The sequence below is a fragment of the Neodiprion fabricii genome, chromosome 5 (assembly GCF_021155785.1).
Source record: "Neodiprion fabricii isolate iyNeoFabr1 chromosome 5, iyNeoFabr1.1, whole genome shotgun sequence".
NCBI lineage: Eukaryota > Metazoa > Arthropoda > Insecta > Hymenoptera > Diprionidae > Neodiprion > Neodiprion fabricii.
Genome location: NC_060243.1, coordinates 5,768,478 through 5,789,836, shown reverse-complemented (window position 1 = coordinate 5,789,836; position 21,359 = coordinate 5,768,478). Strand labels below are relative to the sequence as shown.

Here is a 21,359-nt window from a genome sequence, read left to right as displayed (position 1 = left end):
AGGATCGTGGAAATTTTACCACGCGCAAAAACACGTTTTAAAAAACTGAAAGGAGAATCATTCCGAGCTGTAATTATCCCGCTTTTACAATTTTCTTTGAAAAGCTTGACGATTGCTGACGTATTGGAAATGCGAACGTTTTTTTTTTTCCACTGGTTCTATTCCTCCCATTCTTTGTATATTAATATTGGCAAATATCAGTTGCATTATAAGTATCGAAGCGGGCGTGGTGAAGAACAGGCGGGCTTGCAATCGTTATTCGCGATACAAGTCACGTGCTGGAGTAACACGTGACGGGAGTTTGAGAGGAGTTGGGTTATATGGGTTATAAGGCAACGGACACTGCACACCCAACGACGAATTGGTTGTTAGTTGTGCGATGACTGACGATGACGTACTTAATTCGCTGAAGAATTTTCCAAATTATTCTTCTCGTTAATCGAGGTCCAATTTACCTGCCGCTGAGCTTTTTTAGCACACTTAAGCTGCAGAATAGCTGGGAAAAAACTAATTAGCAGAGTTTCACGACCCCGTGTAATTCATATTTACAACCAATTTCATCCACGAAGTACAACAATAAGGTTTGCAGGAGAATTTTTAATCTTGGCATTTGTTTTTTTTTTTTTTTTTTTTTGTCCACCAAGTATATTGTATTTATACCAATTATATATATATATATATATATGAGAAAAAATATGAAACAAGAACATTAATTATCTCTTGCGGAAAAATTAAATGAGCAACTTCTTCTTTTGCCACTAAATATCGCGGAGCACGTAATCTCAGCGGAAGCTTGTGTATAAAATTTATAACCACGCGTACAACGTTTACGTGCTTTTTTTTTCACCGTTACGAGTTGGCTGGTGGATGAAAAGCAATTTCGCACCACCTTTTCCCCAAATTTTTTTCAATCACTTTTGTCGCTGTGAGTATATTATTCCAGCTTCAACGAGACTTCATTGAACGCGTCCGCAAAAGGTCAACCGAAAGTTCGACGCTGGCTTTTCAGCCATTCAGCAGCCAACTATTGAGCTTGTTTTCAGGACAATCGTGTCTGAAAACTGTGTTTGTTCTATTCAACTGCCTCGCATACTCACTTGAACTTGCGACGAGAGTGTGCAAGTTTCATCCAGAAAAGAGAACTACTTAGGCACCTTTAAAGCTTTTAAAAGTTTCCCACTCGCCAACCACGGAGACGAAAGTAGCACGGATCGAAGTTTCGGGATACGTGTGAAGATTTTGAAAGCCCGAGCTTTAGCGCTTCCGGATAAAAGTCAAGGATCCCAACCGTTAGCTTTGAACAGGTCTTTCTATCATTGTACGCAAGGTCGTCTCTCCGTTCGATCGTTCGTCAACGATCGTGTTTCGAGTTACGATTTCTTCAATTCAACCACGAAGTAGTACAAAAAAGTGAAACATCCTACTCACCCGGTGACAGGCAGCTTCGGGGAATCCTGATCGGCGTCGTGACTTCGACGAAGAGGAGCACAACTCACAGAGTCCAAATCCATTGGCACATCACAATCACGAAGTACAAGTCTTTCACTTTCACTCACAACTCCGCTCGGCTCGGCGTCGGTCGTTGTCAGAACGACGGTATCCGAAGTTTCCTTATCCTGACGTTGAATGGACGTAGAGAGCGTCGACGTCACGACGGCGGAATAATTCTGCCGATGACGCACGAGGATCGGTTCAACGATTTTCTTGGATCCCTCGCTGCCGACGCGACTGAGGACGCGTTTATCCTTCTTCGACGAGCTTACGGAGTCCCGGGATTCCTCGACCTTGGACAAGTCGAGGAGGATATCAGGCCTGAAGTTCTTCACGGAAACCGTGTTCTCCTCCTCAATTTCGACCAGGACATTTTCCGACGTGGACTTTGTCAGGGCAGGGAGACTGAGCAGCGCCTCGTCGTCCTCATCGGCGGAGAGGGCGGACTTCTTGATCCTCGATCTGACCTTGTCCTCCCCAACAGTCGAGACTTCCGGTGTCGGTTTGTTCTCCAATCTGCCGACCAAAACGGCGGCCGCTTCTTCGGCAGAAATGATCTTGGCCTTGACCAGCCGAACCTCCGGTACGATCGCTGGATCCTCGCGATCGTCCTCCACGCGTTCGCGTATCTTGACCTCCTTTCTCGCAGTATCCGGCATCTCTTTATGGGGAGAACGGAGAACTTCCGGTACCTCGTCACTCCGCGTATCCGGCGGTATTTCGACCCGGTCTTGCTTCGTCAAGCTCTTCCGCCTCTCGGATGAACTTCGCAGCAATCCAACGTCGACGCAGAGCGACTCCCGCCGCTGCTCCTGATCCTGGCAACAGGACTCGACGCTGCTGTGCTTGGCGAGGTACTCGTTGACCCGTTCGATGCTCTTTTGTTCCTTGAGGCTCTTCCTTCGATCCTTGGCGAGTCGCCGCGCGGCTTCGTCGACCTCCTTCAAGCTCTTCCGGCGTTCCCGGAGCAGCGGAACTTCGACCGTCGACTCGTCCTCGAGGCTCTTCTCCTTGACGAGGCTTCCCTGTCGCTTGACGCTCTTCCTCCGCTCCTGACGGTACGTCGAAGTCGAGGGCCCGGTGTCGTAGACTGCGAGGTCCTTCGCGATCTCTTCGTCCTTGGCCGGACTCGTCACCTCCCTGAGTATCGTCACGTTGACGACGGGGACGACGTCGTCGGCGAAAAGGAGGAGGTCACGGGCCGAGTTGGTCGAGGTGGCCGGAGGTCCGGCCGGGCTCGCGTTCTCCAGGATGCCGCTCTTCAAAGTCGACGAGCTTCGCGAGCCCGGCTTCTTGCTCGGCGAGCATATCGGCGTAAGCGGCGAGGCGTCCTCGAATTTTTCGCCCTCCTCGTCCGCCTCCGGATCCTGCTTGTCTACCGAGTTACCGCTTGTTCCTGAAAAATAAAAGCACGCCTTGTTACTGCCGCGTTTTTACAATGCGCTAAATCGCGATCCAATTCTTTTCAGCCGTCTGCCACCGCAGCCCGATACATTCACAATCCTACACATGGAACGCCCGTCTAACGAAAATAGATCTTCAGTCTGTATGTCGTTTCGATTGGATGTCGGAATATATCCACGCGTCGTCTACGGTTTATAATGCACCTAAAAACAGATCCTGATCATGGCGCACGGGAAAACATTCCGGTTGCGAATAGGTTGATATACCTACGTTAATTATACAAATATATAGCGCCTCTATTTCTGTGCCCCTCGGCTGTTCGTTATAATGTCAAATTGAAAGAAATAAATTCAAATGTTGTATAAAATTGCGTGTATATTATATACGTAAATACCAAAACGCAATATGCACACGTAGCGAAATTTATTACAGCGTTGTTTTATTGTATCGAATCCGTTAATCCGGTAGCTGGCCGGTAAATCTGCGGCGAAGGACGTTAGATTTGCGATTTAAAACTTGACACATGGGATAAAAATCTCAGCTCGCATGTGTTAACGTTTACGGAGCTGAAATCGCCGGATTATATCGTTCTTGGAATTTATCAAATAAACTTTCCGAAATTGCGGAATTAAACACACTCGGTTGTATGTTTGATCTTGAAGCTCGTTTGTACGATTTATTTTTTCTTCCTTCTCTCTTTCGGATCGACAGCGCAACCGATTTATCGATTTTCTACGATACAACAATTTCAAAACGCGATAATTACTAAACACATCCGTACAACAGGACAGAGAGCAATTCAAGGCACGCTGACGAGAATTAATTCCGTTTCACTAACGACGCGGGTAAACCGAGCCGCGCGAGCTTTCGACTAATCCTGACAATGTTAATTGCTTTTACATTTCCCCCGCAGGACTACACGTTGCAATTAATTTCCCCACACGGTTTCAGACGTGTCTCAGGGTCGACCGAACACTGACCGCTTATAATTCCTGGGAAAATCGCGAGGCGTGTATAAAGCGTATTATATACGCGCGTGTGAAATTTCTCAAGATTCAAAGCCGGAATTCGAGTATTTAACGTCTCTTTGAACCGGAATCGCTACCGAAAATTCTACCTGCACATTGTTGAGCGGTGTTTTATACTTTTCAAAAGACAGCCTCCGGCTGTAAGATGTCGAGGTTTGCAACCACTCGATTATACCCAGCGGCAAAAATAAAGCAGCCTCTGCAATACTTGGACCATTATTTCACTTTGCTTTACAATTTATACCGATATTCTACACTGAGCGGAATTTTATTTTATACATACATATATATACATATATATATCTTATTGCGCTAAACGATAAAGACGCGTGTACGCAAATAAATGTTTTAATTTATATATGTATATAAGTGTGATAGCACGGATCGTTTGATCCCTCAAGTTTGTTAATTTCCACCAAAGATATACCAAACTTCGTAGCTTCTTTCACGAATAGATATATGGACTGGGAAAATTATCGTTTCTTGGCTTGACTGTTAAAGCTTAAAATATCTTCTAATAGTTTAAAGAAAGATGAAGACTGAATGAATGAATGAATGAATGAACGAATGAATGAATCGAGTCGCTGTACCAACGAATTTACGTTAGCGAAAATTGTCACGCGTCGAATATGTCTGCGATATTATTTACAGGGCCATTAACGTCTCGACGAATTTCGCCAAAGTTATTACTCCCCAGTGTGTAATTTACGAGTCTCACAGAAAATATACGCTTCGAGCGTAGTTCGATTTGAAATCGTGTAATTGTGATCGATATTGAATCGCGTAAAGTAAGGTGAAAGAAAATCGATTGAAACGAAGCGTAACGGAAGGATTGTAATAAATTCCTAGATCTGCTGGATCGATTCATACGGTAAAAAGCATCACATCACACTTTATTCCCTTTCAAACGAAGGGCGATTAAAGAATTCGTGGTAAATAAATCGATCGTGAAAGATCGGGCACTCGGTGTACTGACAAAAATTTTCAGTTCCGGTTACCGCTCAGACCATAACTATTTTCATTTTTTACCGCAATCGAAAAATAGAAAATCTAGTACCCGTTACTATTCTTTCTCACTACGATTACTCTTGCTAGATTTTCTTGCAACCGTTGCGAAAATTTAACGCTCGTGCAACGATAAATCGACGTTAAAGCCTTGTTTAACTAAAAAAGTAGAGCAAACCTCAGAAACTGATTTTGCGTTGCAATAACCAAAAAAGGATCGACGATAGCGCAAAATGGTCAGGCGTACCTCGTTTTTCGTAATTTCAACGACATTCAAACAGTTTTCTCAACGATACCTGTCTTACTGAATTTTTCTAGTTACTCTAACAAATGAAATTTTTCTCAGTGTGTGGTTAACGGTGTAAATCGACCGAGCAAAGGATGAAGAGAAATACGGATCTTGGGATCGCACGCACACGCACGCACCTTTGACGAAGGGGCAACAGAACCCAACACATTGTACGGCTTCTCGTAGCATGCCAAAACGCTACGGATAAATTAAAACAAACACGGTGCAGGTCTCAGGCACCCAGCAACAGCAGCACTGGTCCAGCCCGACACTCTCTCAGAACTGAACCCAGCCTCCGAAACGAAATCTTGAACACCCGTCGTCGCCGTCGAATCCACGTACATTTTCTCAGTGGATCCCCTCTCCCTCTCCCTCCCTCTCTCTCACTCTCTCTCTCCTTCTCTCTCTCTCTCTCTTTCCGTATCGGTGGATGGATCGGACTTCTTTGAGCTTTCGAAGCTGGTCTCGGAGCCTCGAAGGGCGTATTTATGCCGTCGGTCACGCCGGGAATGCACTGGGTGGAAATTTCAAGTCAAAACGATATGCTCGGCTGTAAGGGATGTGACTGTCGGGGTAATTTCGTTTCGGTGTGTGAATTGACCGTTTCATTTCGCCCCAATTATTCTCGGTAGAATTATGTTTTGCGCATTCGGTCACGACGCGGTGCAGATTATTTCAAAACAAAATTTGAATACGCTCTCACAGTCGGTATAACGGTATTTTACGACACGAATTTATAAACGTTATAAGCGATCGACAATTTGTCATTGGTTGAAAATGCGGATAGGATTGTTTCTAATTAGTCGATGATCGTTGGACGGATCTGAATGTTTTTTTTTCTTGTTTTTGAATAGGGAGAAAACGCGGCGAAACTTTTTTTTCAACACGAATGTCTGAGCTGTGTCGCAAAAGGCACAAGTTTTCTAACACGTCAAAACATTCCAATTTCTCACGCAAAATTTGAAACATCTTCTCCACGCAAGCTTTCGTCAACATTTTCCTCACTTCTTATACCGCACCAGCGGTTCTTTTCTCAAAGTGTTACAGAATACGTTAATTAACGTCGGAACGACGGTGAATTTGAAAATCGATACAAACCTAGTCGTTTCGTTGAAATGTGATCTTACACAACCACGTCGATACTCCATCCTCGACGAAGAAATTAAATCGACTATCACCACTGTCGCACACACTGTTAATTGTTTAAACAACAGCGGTAATCAACAAGAGTCCATAGCAGCTAGAGCGTGTCTTGATAAACCCAATTTTCACCCCCCCCCCCCCAATAAAGCTGGAGCCAAGTTCATCGAAGAGATTGAAAGATCGTTCACACCGAGGTGACTAACCGCGGATAAATAAACTAATCTACACAGAGAGCTAATAACTTCGTGATTTTTATACCCTGTGGATCTTGAGCTCGTTTTGGTCGTTTCTAGGTACCGCGACCTACACTTGCTGATCGGAGCCTAGCCGTTGAGATCTATTCACCCGTGCGTGTAATCACCACGTTTGTAACCGTCACGCTACACGCACACACCTACGCGTGTCGCGGGAACATCTATCGAGTGCTCGGATAGTTGTAAAAGAAAGAGATGAAAAGAAACGAACGTCAGTCCCCGGATTGCCTTCAGCGACTCGGCAGCCACATCGATTCACTGCAGTAGTATCCGCCGCAGGTTCTACGAGGCAACAGCCACCAGCCACAACACTGTTTATGTAAGATCGAATGGAATGCTGATGCTGTTGCCTCGGTTTACGCCTTACGTCAGACACCTATATCGTGTCAACAAAACTGTTTACGCGCCGGACTCGGAACGAGAGAGAAGTTGCGGCGATATCAGATTTTCATCACTCACTGTTCACCCAATCGTATAACGTTAAATTTCATTGAATTGTAAACAGATAAACGAAGGAAATAAATCGGAAAATACGCACCTGACTTGGATGACGTACAGACGTCGTTGAGGTCCCCGAGGTCCGCAAGCTCGGGGGCATGATTGGTCGACTCGGTGTCGTCGGGTAAGCTTCGACTTCTTCTTACAATGCAGATCGGGGTGACGAGCTACCGGAGGATGAGCCACGAAGAGGGTCACGGAAAACAATGGGCACAAAGCACAAAAATTAGCTGGTTAGACGTACGGAAAAGGCAATTTATCGAGGCATTTGTTATACAGGGGGCGGCCTGTTTAAAAGCTCCTAGCGTATACGGTTCATAGCTATATGTCGTGCCGAAGTTGTGGCTGAGAAATAAACACGCAATTAGGTAGCGAGTAGTCCGAGTGTCGGTCATCCGGTAATTGTACGTATAACAGAGACTGGTTTTTTCTACGCGATGACGATAAAGTGGGACGACTGCATGATGCGATTCGATCAATTTACAGTCACGGCTCGCATGGCGAGACGAAAGAAAACGATTATAAAAATCTTTTGGATTTATTGTACGGTTGAGAAGCGCAATTAGCCTCGACCCATCGTTCGTAATCGCGTATGTGCGGAGCTTCCTCTAATTTTTAGTTTAAAAACGTAACCGAGAGTACCGTGAAAACCCTCTCTTAAAAAGACGATTAATGGATATTACAGCTTAATTAGCATATTTTAATGAAGGTTCAAATTTAGATACCTGCTTTAATTTAAGGTTGTGGGAAAAAATTGTGATACGATTACTTTGAATTTGATTTTTTTTTTTTTTTTTTTTTTTTTTCAGCACCAACTAAACTCTAACGAAGACGTTGATATTTCCAAGTTCAGATTTTTTGTGAAAATTCCGTGCCGGTCGACAAAACAAATTTTTTCTTTTTGTCCAAACTATAAAAAATATTAATTCGATTTCACGCAGTCTCGAGAATGTAAAGACGTAAGTGAAATGTTTCTAGAATTATGATGTTGGATATGAGCAAAACGACCGACAGTGTCAATTGGCAAATGGAAAAAGAAAAAAGTGGGTAAATCACTCCAAGTGACTTGCAAAGTGGAAGGCCTGCCATTCGTATAATTTGTTCTTTCACAGACGAGGAGCTCTTCTCAAGCGATACGTATATCGTACGAGTTAAGCGTTATGCGAATAGTGGCACTCTGTCGTATACAATGAGTATATATACACATGTGAGTATGAGCAGTTTCTGTCAGCGTCTTAATTTACACGTATATATATAGGTATAAAATAGTGAGTAAGAGCGGCGAGAAGTTCTTTATTATTTTTGACGTAATCGCACAACACACACGGCACACACGCGCACATGTCGCGGGGAAAAAAAATTGTTTGCAAATTTGCCAGAGAAGAGATTAGAAGCGAAGGCACTCCAAAGCGGACTCATCTCTGTCCGATCACGCCGCGATCTTGCTCCGAGTTTAATTCGCCTCTACTTATCCCGACTTTCGCAGGCAATTAAGAGTAGACTCACAATCGGCACGTCCCAAGCGTGGCTGAAATACGCCCTGCTCAGGACAACTTGATCCATGGTACCGGGTCTTGACCGGAAATGCAAAATCGGGCCGCGACGCCAGGCATTTAAAAACGGCGTCGTACACGCGGCGAGACGTCGCAGAACGAGAGATTGTACAAAACTAACTACGAGCTGTTACACTGACCGGCGAGGAGGCCCGCGATGAATTCTGGTTGTTTCAACCAATGGCGGAAGGAAACTTTCTTGGACTCTCAGCGCTTGTTAATTGACTCTTCCCTCTACCTTCACCAAGTCTGCTCCTCCTCTCGCTGTCCGACTCTTTTTATCCGCGCTTCTCTCTTTCTCGCGATTTATTGATCGATCGATCGGTACGTGGGTGATAATTTATACAGGACGAATTTTTTTTTTTTTGCGTTTGTTGTCCGGGTATTTTGAGAATGAAGCTTCGGTTACTGGAATTTTTGATTAAATTTGAGGAATCGCCCGTATCTAGGAATTCTTCAAACACTCACATTTTCGGATTTCGTTACGTCTACGTATTGCGGCAAAAGGTTGATAACTACGCGACTGACGACGATTTATTATACACGAGACAGAATCGTCAGTAACGTTGTTTTGCCGTCGCGTTAAAAATAACCATTAAGACGAAAAATATTGGATATATGACGGAAGACAAGCTCGCGTGGGATTCCGGAACGAATACACGCGAATATAAAAGAATAATTTAGCACAATGTTACGTTAATTATAGATAAATTTTCAGCTCTATTTTATTATACAACAGCCGTTCCTGTTTCGCAAATTTTTTCACGGTAATCGCGATTCGGAGGGAAAATTATCACCACCCTTAAACATTTCGATTTTATTAATGCACGCAAACACACACTAATTCCTAGGGTATAGTTTATGCGTTTATTTATACAGTCCGCTTATTGATCTTCGTTCAAAAACATACAACATATCTCGTACGCAAAACCTTGCAAAATTTTAATACCCTCGACGAGATCGCAATTTAGATGAAAATTCTGCATCCGAATGATCCAGGCACCGAGAAAAAACAAAGTGAAATTAATTACATACGATTTATACATTATACGTGTATATATCGTATAGTACGTCGCATTAAATATGTGTCGGTTTTGTCCCAGACATCTTTTTTTCTTCATGAGCTATTAATAAACTGGTCCGTATCAGTCGGTTCAATCTATTATACACACGTTGCAAATATCTACGTTCGATTGGTCGGAAGAATACTTGAATTGGGAACATTGAATCTAATTACATCAGCCACATACACGAGTTGCATTATACGGCAAATGACGTTCTAGCTTGCTCCGAGTATTATAAATATAAATTTTTGTCATTCTAAAATTACCTGGTTCGATGCGCGTCTCGCCGTAATTCCCTCCGTTCGTATCGTGCGTTCAAAACACAGGTAAAAACTGGAATTGAATTTTACACGACACTTCGATAGTATGATATACTTACTGTTGCATAATTGTATTTATTAACAATAGAGGTAAATACAATAACAAATCATACATAGCGCACAGGTGTCGGTTCTTCTTTTTTTCCTTTCCATACGTGTATTTAACAGGTGATTAGTCATTTTCTACCGTATAACTATGAATGCGTGTAGAATTTATATACCTAGGTGTACAGAGCACGTGTTTATCCATCCTTCTTCAACCTCTGCTTTTTTCTTTCCCATTTAATTTCTTCTTTGGAAAAGCACGACGAGGTCATTCGTAGTCGGTACTATACGTTCATTGGACATTGAGAAACTCGTTAGATAACATCTGAAACGGCGACTGAACAAACGAAAGTTTCACATGATAGTTACATACGGTTAAAATTGTCGGGCTGTAACAAATTTTTCTTTTTTTTTTTTTTTTTCATACCACATAATGATAAATATTCATGTCACGCCAAGAATTTATAGCGGCATGTATACGTATATGTATGTATGTACGTGCATATATTCGTTTTCACAATAAACATATATAACTTACATATACTGTATTGTACTTAATTTATTTCAAGGTAATATATAATAGCAGAAATCGTTTTTGTTGCTTTTTCGTTACACAGGTGGTTATAACCTTAGACCGGTTGAAACGAGGATTTTGCATGTAATATGTATTTCGTTTTTCTATCTTTTTGCATAGATTCGTACGGTAAACTTGTACAAACGTCGAGCCAAAATATAGTCGTGTATGGTATTAAGAAGTGTTTTAATCTGCGTTGCTGATGTATATTTTCAGTTCAAGAGGAGAATTAAAAAAGGCTGCGAATACCGTAGGATAAGAAAAAAAAAATACATATTTATAATTAATCAACGAATTTATACGTTTCAGAACCCGTAGTACCTAAAACACAAGTTTTTAGAAAAATGCTGGCTGAAAAAATTTCAAACTTATCGGATTCTGCAACGAAATGATGGGCATGAAAAATTACCACGTCTCGTTTAATTTGAAGTTTATTTTCCTATACTTTTTACTCCTCATCACTTTTTCTGAATAAACGATTATGTTATTCTCAGTTTACACATTTATTTCTTTTTTTTTTTAAATTTGTAAGTTTTTCGTTTTCCCAATTTTTCTTTCAAAACTTTTTTCATTCCGGCTGCCGAGTCCTATCAGTTTCAAATTTTTCACTCGACCGTTTTCGATATAATTGCGGAAGTTTGTCGGACAGACCGACAGACTCTTCGCGTTTTCACGGTGACGAAAAGTAGCGCGAAAAAACTTTTTTTTAAATTTATAATCGCAGGTAATTACAGCCTTTTTTAACTCTCTAGTCGTTTAGATTAACCGCCAGTTTGTACAAAAGTCAATACGTAATTTCCTACGGAACATTTATCTTTGAGTATTCAAAGTGTCTGTCACGACACCATTGAAGGAAATATATCGGACTTGGGTTATTATTATTTATAGTTAGCCAATTCATATCGTGAAAAATTCGTGCGATAGGAAATATGTAATACCGTTTCGATGTACAGTTAAATAAAGGATGGTCCATTTATTTCTCGTGGACCTAAGATAAATACTACACGTGTACTATTATAGATGGAGAGTCGGTTTCTTTTTTTTTTTTTAATTCTTAAAAAAATTTTATTTAGCGGTATCCAATGCGTGATTTTGAAATCGCAGATTCAACGAATTCGAGAAAATTCAACCGGGGGTTTATTTTGCATTTATTACGGTTATTTCGGCCGCCCACGTTCAACAAATGATGATAGCGAATTAAGGAAGATTGTTTCCCATTAGTAATCGATGTTTTCAAATTACATATACATATAAATAATCAACAAGGAGAAACGATTAGCCTCCTGCCAATGTAATAAATATTACATGCACCGAATCAAGTGTATATCGTCGACATAGGTATACGTGCATAGAATAATATGCCTTATAAGGTATCGTTGTACAGAAATGAAAGCCACCGCCTAATGGCTCGTGTTTCAAAGTTTAACCAAACGGGATATCTCGTTTAACAATAAATCGTATAAACGATGAATTTGAAAGTCAACATACCAGTTTATATGTATTATTGTATATTCGAATAATTCGTTGAATTCCACGCGTCGAAGCATCGTTATTTAGTTGAAATATATGTACGCGGTTATGAAATTTAAGCATATTAAATTCCTGGCGAAAATCGTTGTTAGAATATCGAAATTACATCGCTTCATTGTTCAAAAATACACTTGGAATATTAACGCGGATATTTATTGTCAAAATAATACGACGTAGCACGAAAGCAGCGTATAATTCTGTATCGTCTGGAAACGTAATCCAGCGGATCGCGAAGTTCGATTTAAAAGTTAAATATTTATTTTTCGTTGGTTATTCGATCTGACGTTTTTGTTTTTTTCACGATCACTTTGCTATCCCGTAGAAACAGGAATAATATTATTTTCGGGCCATTTGCTACTGTCAAAAAAAAAACTTGAACGGTTTTCGCATTTATCACGACAAGCTGTAAGAAGTATAACTAACAAAACAGCAACGTAATTATTTTATTAGCGTTTTATAGCCAAATTATTTACCGCCACAATGCGTTATTCAAACATCGTTTCCTCGGCGTAACGTTTTATTCTAAAAGCCTGTGCAGTGAAGAACAATATTGTTTTAATCACATTTATTTTCGTTTCGTTACTTTTAAGCTCAACTTTCAGGTTTTACTTTTGCTTATACGCGTATTTCAAAATGTAATACCTTTTCTTTTTTTTTTACGATGAATTGATCCCATTAGTAGTTATATATCGCGTCTTGATTTTCGTTTGTTGTTTTAACCATCCATTCGTTAGTTTCACTTTAGTTTGTCGTTAATTTTCGTTCAAATTAAATGTTACAGAAATTTGATCGTTATTTAAAAAATTTGCCCAATTTTCATTTGATTCGTTTCGTTTCACATCTTTTCATCATCCATTTTTTTTTCAATATTTGCACAACTTCTACGTACAGGTATGTTTATTCTCATAAGGATATGTAACTGCCGATCGTTATATACACGTGTGTGTATATATATATATATATATATATATGAAACAAGGTACAAAGTTTTATATAAAAATTGCTATCCTCGACATTGTGTATATGAAAATGACGGAGTTTTCTTTTAATTCGGTTGTTTGCTTTTTTCCCTCGGGATTCGGATTTGAATATAATGATTCCACGCACGCAATGTTATATAATTATGTAGTGTCAAGTGTTCGGGTTAAAATGGTTGCCTTGGGGTACACAGAACACCGTTAAAGTTACAATACATATTAGTGTATATATATATATGTATATATATATACATATGTATATATGTATGTAGTAATAATATGTTTATATTTAATAGTCACAACAATGATATCGCATTGGTCGATACATAGGTAAATTGTGATGATTATCCTTCCGCATTTTTATCAGTGCTTACATCCTGTTCTGTAAGAAGAATGGTTGAAAAGAAAAAAAAAAAAAAAAAAAAAATGAACAAGATAATTTTAATGAAATTTTAACCGCCGTATCAAGAGGGTGCGAAGACGTTTGAAAAGGTTTAGTTTCGAAGAAATTCATCACTTTCAACATGTTGTAAAGAAAAAAAAAAAAAATAATTACAAATTTTTTTCCGCTTCGTGGTATTTCTGAGTTCAATTGAATTTTGATTAATTACGCGTTTCGTTAATTCATAAATCACACGAATAAAGTACCGCATTGTGTTGTTGAACTAAATAAAAAATAAAAAATTATTTTAGAAATATATTTCACATGTCAGAATACGCCTATTTTCAAGGTCCTCGCACACTCGCTTGAAGTAAGCATTAATTTATAAGCTGCAACAATCATAATAATAAAATGAAATTCATACTGCTAGTTAAAATTTGTATGCCGCATGTACGGATAAACTTCAGAATTGTTAATCAGCGATTAATCGCCGTTGCGCTGAACTGAGAATAAAATTACAAAAACTCCTGTTTCGGTTAGTTTATAGAATTTAAAGTGGAAAAGAATATGCATGAGGCATATTAATTTGGCAGCCATAGGCAGTCGCATGATTAGAACAAGAGAAAGGCAGTGTGTTATTTTCTACGTACTTATTATAATTTCTAATAAAAAGTAAAGTTCATAATCAGCGTGTATTTGTTTACAATCAGCTGTTTTTACTAGAGAAATGAAAAGAAAAAGTATCGAAGTTCGGTGAGACGAAGAAAAGAAAAAAAAAATCGATAACAAAGATCACGGATCCTGATACAGATATTCCGATTAATTATACATCGTTCGCCAAGAATGTAATTTGTTTCAGTATGTAACGCACGTTTCGTTTCAGCAAGTAAACTGCGAAAGAATTACGTTTATAAAGTCTACACCTTAAATGAAACTTTCCCTTCGCGAATAGACACTCTTCGAGTGATAAAAGGACTTTATAGGGAACCCGAGGTGGATATTGGACGGCTAGATTAAGCTTCGTCTAGAATTAAAAAGATTCAGTGGCTCTGAAGTGCGCGTTGAAATTCTCTCGTAGAATGGGCTCATCTTTTGTCTACGCGGAAGATGATGATCTCTTATCAAGCTCAGACAGAGCTTAAAAAAAAAAATAAATAAAAAAAGTTGAGAATAGTCGAGCTGAAGGCGACGGAGGGGAAAAAATGTAGGAGAAAAATTGTAAAAAAAAAGAAGAAAAAAGAAGACAACATTGTTCAGCTGTGCGAAGTGAATTCGATTAAAAACCTTTTCACGTAGTCTATATTTGTCTTTCAGACTCGGTCCGTGGTTCCCCGTTCTTTGATTTGTTTATTTTCTTCGAATCAATTTATCGCTAAGTCGTCTATCTGTACATTCATAGTCCGACGTAAAATTTTATAGAATTAAAAGCTGTTTTTGACTCTTGAGAAATAAAAAAAAAAAAAAAAAAGCAACACACACACGCGCGCGCACAAACACATGGCGTTCGAGCTGAAATAATTATGTGGGTATAATAGCGTTACGTATTTGAAAATCTCATTTCTATCAATGACAATAATAATAGTGAAGAAAAGTGCCGGTGAGTAGTGAAAATCTATACATATACATATAATATACATACATATACGTATGTCACATACCTACAATGGCATGTAACAAATTCTCAGCTATCATATTTTATACTTGTGGTATGAATGCGTATATAGGTATAAGAATAACACGTATGGTACAGAGAAAAAGTGATACGGTGATGAAAAGAAAAAAAAAAAAAAAAAAAACAGATGTATACTCACATATTTAGAAATGTTAATTTATTCTCGATCTAAGATCGTTGTAGGGCGTATTTTTACAATAAAAATAGAATTATTATAATTATATATATATATATATATAGATATATATTAATATTTACCGCATATATCACCGGCTCTGGTTTTCTGTTCTCTGACTTCTCACAGTTTCTACGTGTCTCTGTCTCTCAAGTCTCTCAAGTATCTGATCAGTCTGTCTCTTTTTTGTTTCGTTTTGCATTCTTTCGCCTAACTGCAAAGAAGACAAAGGCAATTTAATCACTGCTCCGTTTGTTACAACAAAGTGTGTATATATATATATATGTATATCCAATCAATTATATTTTTATAAAAAAAAAAAAAAAAATTTTCTACTCTACCAGGCAATTTTCATTCACTATTACATTTTTGTTTTTTTCTTTGTTTTTTGTACTTACTTAGCAGTTCTCATATTTGTTTCCTTTATCAAAAAAAAAAAACATTTCTCCGCCACCATCCCACATAACTTTTTCGCAACGAAATTTTTTCTCATTTTTCCTTCCTTTATTTTTATACTTTCAACATTATGTAACTGCAATGTTTAATGCACGTGGACACGTGACTTGAAATCGCACGTGCAGCAGCTCTTTAGACGCAAATTCGTCAAATTGATTATCGTATGTATGTATAACGGAATCACTTATACAGCGAGCTTGAGGGAAATTTGTTAGAAACAAAGACGCGCCTTTGTTACCTAAACAATAAGACCTGAAATACGCTCAACGAAGATTTTCAAAAGGTCGCAGCACTTTGTTCACATTACGTAGCGTATAATTGTAATTATTGTCTTTGAGTAAACGAAATGAAAAGAATATATAATCTTTCACGTGTTGTTATAAATTGTTCACGTTATTATAAAGTGAATGGCAGAATACTTTTATATTATTTCGATATGATACTTACCGCGTATGCATTTATCGTTCAAGACACGTTCCTCGGTTAGAAAGAGCAGTTTCAATTGTACGTTGCATCTATCGGTTCGATAAAATAACATCGACGAACTTTTTTCAAATACTTTTTTTTTGCACGTTATACGTAAGAACGGCTAAACAATACCTGATTTATATGTATAAATTATTGCGCACATTGATTTGCGAAATATTGGCAATTAGCAAATGGCAAGTTACACCGATGAAACCTGAATCATTACGTTATCGGTTTAAACAAAACGTTTGTGTTTGTGAAAATATCCCGTGCTTGAATACTTTTTTTTTCTTTTTTTTTCTACAATCACCAAGCATCGGATACATTGCAATACTAAATGCATATTTTCTGTTTGAATATTTGTTTTCTTAGACAAGGAAACTCAATTTCACGGTAGACAAAATCAAAGAAAAAAAAAAAATCATAAGAATAAATCGAAAGGTGAAATGATTACACGAACAGAAATTATATATGTGATGCCTATGCAAAGTAAAAACACAAAAATTAGGATAGAATAACGGATGCGAGGATAAATGGAAAGACTCAAGGGGCTATACATAATGAACAAAACATAACAATTTTACAGGTAAACAGCATCCCGTTTATTATATATGATGTGTATGTATATATGTATATATGATATATACATATATATATATATATATATGAATTCCGAAAATACAATCGTTAACAATTACAATTCCGATGTGGTTTGAAATTTTTTGACCGTTATTTGATTATTATTATTAATATTATCATTATTATTTTTGTTATTTCAACTATTACGTAATAACTTTTCAGAATTTAATCTTGATATGCTTACGTATTTGAATAGTGTTATAATTTGTCAATTATTTAAATACCAAAATGGAATAATGAGTATTTCAAAGAGAGATAAACATGGAGAAAAAATGGAAAAAATGTATATTCGCAAACGCATGCATAACGGAAGATAAATATGTTGATTGTATTTACAGAATTACTATTATTTGTATTATACATTTTCGTATATATTTAAATACGAATTATTACTCCGTATATTTTTTTACCTCAATTTTCAGGTAATACGAGGAATTATTATGTCAAGACATTCGATAAGTACATATGTGTACGTGTATGTATTATGTATACATACATCGGAACTTTGTTTTTTGGTGCTGCCATTTTTTCGAGTTACTTGTTATGCACATTAGTTTATGCATACGTTCAAAAGTTAGGAAATTCTCGTGAGATCAACGAATAGCAGTGCGATTTGATAATTTAATCCCCAATGCCAATACTTGACGATTCCGAGGGTGAATTTTTCCTCATTCATTTATAATGAAAGTTGCAGTTTATTTCACGATTTATTTAAATAAATTTTCGAGAAACTTTGCATAGCTTTTAACTCTAGTAATGATTTGTTAAAGATTTTATTAATATATCGATAAATGTCAATTTGGTATTAAAATCACGAAATTTAAAATGAAAGCTACGGTTGACAAAGAAGTCTTAGCAAATTTTGCAGCGTCCTATTTCTTCCTTATTTTTGTTTTTTTTTTTCCCTTCCTTTGCTAAGTTATATTTATAAATTTTAGCGGGTGCGTTTTAATACGTAGCGTGCTGTATAACATTGATATTTACAACGAAACCGTTAAAACGTAAAAATTAACATAATCGGGGAGTAAAGCGTAATTGACAACAATGAAAAAAGGAATGAACAAAATCAGACAAATAAACTGTCAGAAAACTGAGACAAAGTGTATAATATATAGATGGGAATAATAACACATAGTCAAAAGACGTGAGAAATACCTGCCTTGTTTCGGCGACGTGCTGAAATATGTGAAAACTACGCGCATAATTGTAAAAGTAAAGAAAAACGAACATGAATAAAAATAAAATATTCAATCGTTATCAACAAAATATTATGTACATAATGATTCATGGAATGTCCGAGAGAAAAAAAGCAGCTATAGTTATATATATATATATCAAAGATTTTAATTAAAAAATACCGAGCAAATGCCCTAGAATACTGTTTGTCATTAAATATTGGTCGATATGAATCAAATATCTGAACGTGTCATATAAATCAAATTCCGGAAAAGTCGGTATGAGTTACATGCTTGTTTGTTTGTAAAATTCGTCGTAATGAATTTGATCGTTGTAATTGATATACGATATTACGGTAATTATATACAAACGACTAACATATATTCGAAAAAACAAATATATATTCATATATGTGTGTATATAGCTACAAGTGTGTGTGCATGTATAAAATGATTGAAAGAGATTTAGGCATTCAATGTAATTTGTGATTCAATTCAAAGACGTGTGAAAAAAGCTCGTAAATTTGAAATATACGCCAACGATGTGCGAGATTTCTACGAATTCTATTTATCATAAATATTAATCAATTTTCTATCATAAATCCATATTATAATACCATAATATTTCAAAATCTCATTTGATCCATATTTAGTCCACTTTAGAACTAAGTTAACAGTTGCAATGATCAACGATGCGGTCTATCGTTGATTACAAATGAATTTTGTTAGAATGTATCGTATTTAAAAATACCTAATTATAACCGAAATACTAGTTTGACGATAGTTGCGCCGAACGTGTACCAGCGTAAAATTAAATTAATCCATTTAAAATCATCTACTTATCGTAATTTGAACGGACCACCAGTCGCAACTTCATTGTCCGTCTAAACTCCTATAAAACTTGAATGCTCACATTGTCCGGAGACGCGCATTACAGAGGTGCCAAAATTTTCGTTGACGGATTATACAATTACCCGAGTGTCTACACCCGATGACGACTTACCAAACGTTAAACCACGAAGCAAATAATTACAGGCGCTTGGGGGTCGATGTATCGTTTATAATAAAATTCGTCTGAGAATTCTCCATTTTTAATTGTCAAGGCACTTACATACTTTCGTTTGGTAAAGCATTATCAAAATAAAGAGAGAAAAAAAGAAAAAATCGAATGTACGGACGCTAGTAAATGCGCAAATATTAACAGCTGCCGTCTAAAAAAGTGGACAAATTTTTCCCCGACAACAAGGTGCCCGATATTAAAAGAAAAACCTGCAACGCGATATCGAACTGAATATCATACAAGTGTGAGGAGACAATATCAAACAGCCCTTAAAAGCTTTCGGACTTAACGAGATTGTGCTGATGTTGCAGCCCCTCGATCAAGTCCATGTGATGAGGAGGTTGAACGACGTTAATTTTTCTTTCTCTAAAATACTCCTGCCTTTGTCTGCGACTATCGGTGACCGCGATATGCGGTATGAAATATTTCTTATTATCATCATCGAGAACATGAACTATCTCGTCGTCTTGACCGCTCACCTGGGCAATGCTATCTGGAATAGGCAGCGGCTTAGCTACTCCGATACGCACTGTTCCCTTCGGCGCACCCTTTAGCGCTTGAACTGCCTGGTCCAGCGTTGCATTCTCCAGTGCAATATCGTTCACGAAGAGCAAGCGATCCCCTGGGATCAATTGCCCGTCTACTTGAGCCACACCGCCAGGCACCAGTGAACGAATTACTATCACAGTTTCGTTGGGGTTCATCGGATCCTGAAAAAACGGTGTGAAAAAAGGCGCGACTGTGACAAGAATCTTCGTGAAATCCATCGAAATACGACGAAAAGCGCATCTTGCGATATATTTTTTCTTTCTTGTTCTATATTTTCATGAAATCTTTGGTAGAATTTCAGTTTCATATCAGCTGTTGCAAAGTTCCAGTCGACATTGGAATATGTGAGTAGAAGCTAATCGTGCCAACATTTTGATCCTCTGCGAGAAACTGCCAGTCGGATTGTAGAAGACGGCGGTAAAAAGTCACAATATTCGGAATTAAATTCGAGTAGAGTATGAAATTGTTCGTACCTGATAGTCCAAAATCGAAAACCCAAGGCCCCTCTCTCCTTTAATCAATTCAATAATTTGCGGTTCCGAACTCCACATGGCAAGGCCTGTCAGAGGTTCAAGAGAGCGCGATTTCATCTTGCTAAGACTTGCGTCCGTCACCGTTGCCGTGGTTGTTGTAGATGCCAAAGAGCCGTCAGATTTAGCCTTCACAAGACGATCCATTGCTGGTAATAAATTCTGCAGGGAACCGCCTAGGATGCTCTGCGATGCAGCAAAGTAACGAAAAAACGCGATGGTATTGAAAAAATGGAAAAAAAAAATGACAAAAAAAAAGGAGAAGAAGAAGTAGAATTAACATTACAGGCATTTATCTATGTCGGTTAAAAGCGTCGTGTTCGCGTTAACTTGTGTCTAACGTACTCGTGTTTGAAAAGCCGCTTGGTGCTGAGCTGTGTCAATTGGACAAAGCGGATCCTGCGAAGCGATATTTCTTCCGCAAACCATGCGAACGTGGAGAGGCAGCTCCTTAAGAACACTGACAACTTCCATATGGTTTATTCCAAGTAAACGGTATCCATTTACCTGTAAAAAGAAGAGCGGGAGCTTTATCGTTTCAGACATTCGAATCGGTTTCAGTAATCCCGAGATAAATGTTTTTTTTTTTTTTTTATTGTGGGGGGATGTTGGAATATAGATGAGAATTTGCAGAAAAGCCGCGAGAGCTTCAATTCGAGCAGCGCGAATCACGGGTTAAATTATGAATCGGAAACCTCCAAGCTCCTTCAATGTGGATATGAAACAAACACGGATCAGCTTGTTAGCGCACCTCAAGAAGCTCGTCCCCGCTCCTCAGGCATCCGTTCTGTCCGACGGGTCCTTCGGGAAGTATGGATCTAATGTAGTGATGGGGTCGCACTTCTTGGCCGTCTTCAACGTCGACCGTACCTTCCAAACTGATACCCAAACCGCTACCTTCGGCAAATTTTTTTAGCTGCGCTACCTGTCGTAACACGAATAAAAATGTATAGTCGAGCAGATACGATGTATTTGAAAATATAATAACAGTAGCGAAATTCAGCGACGAGAAGAGAGTCGCTACGGAAGTGTTGTCCTCGGAGTTGTTAACGTGACACTGAAAAATGGGACGAAAAAT

General features: G+C 38.4%; 1 protein-coding gene across 8 annotated transcripts in view; it reads right to left on the bottom strand.

Annotated features, from left to right (window-relative positions):
* LOC124183687 overlaps positions 1–21,359 on the bottom strand; it is a 164,479-nt gene that overhangs the window by 72,883 nt on the left and 70,237 nt on the right. For 7 of the 8 annotated variants that reach the window (XM_046572491.1, XM_046572496.1, XM_046572492.1 and 4 more), the window contains 6 exons: positions 21,033–21,206; positions 20,627–20,788; positions 20,225–20,467; positions 19,682–19,912; positions 7,153–7,279; positions 1,429–2,887 (listed from right to left, as the gene is read on the bottom strand). In XM_046572491.1, the coding sequence (XP_046428447.1) occupies positions 1,429–2,887; positions 7,153–7,279; positions 19,682–19,912; positions 20,225–20,467; positions 20,627–20,788; positions 21,033–21,206 (2,396 nt within the window). The remainder of the gene's footprint in view (positions 1–1,428; positions 2,888–7,152; positions 7,280–19,681; positions 19,913–20,224; positions 20,468–20,626; positions 20,789–21,032; positions 21,207–21,359) is intronic. The other variant, XM_046572495.1, reaches the window with a different exon arrangement.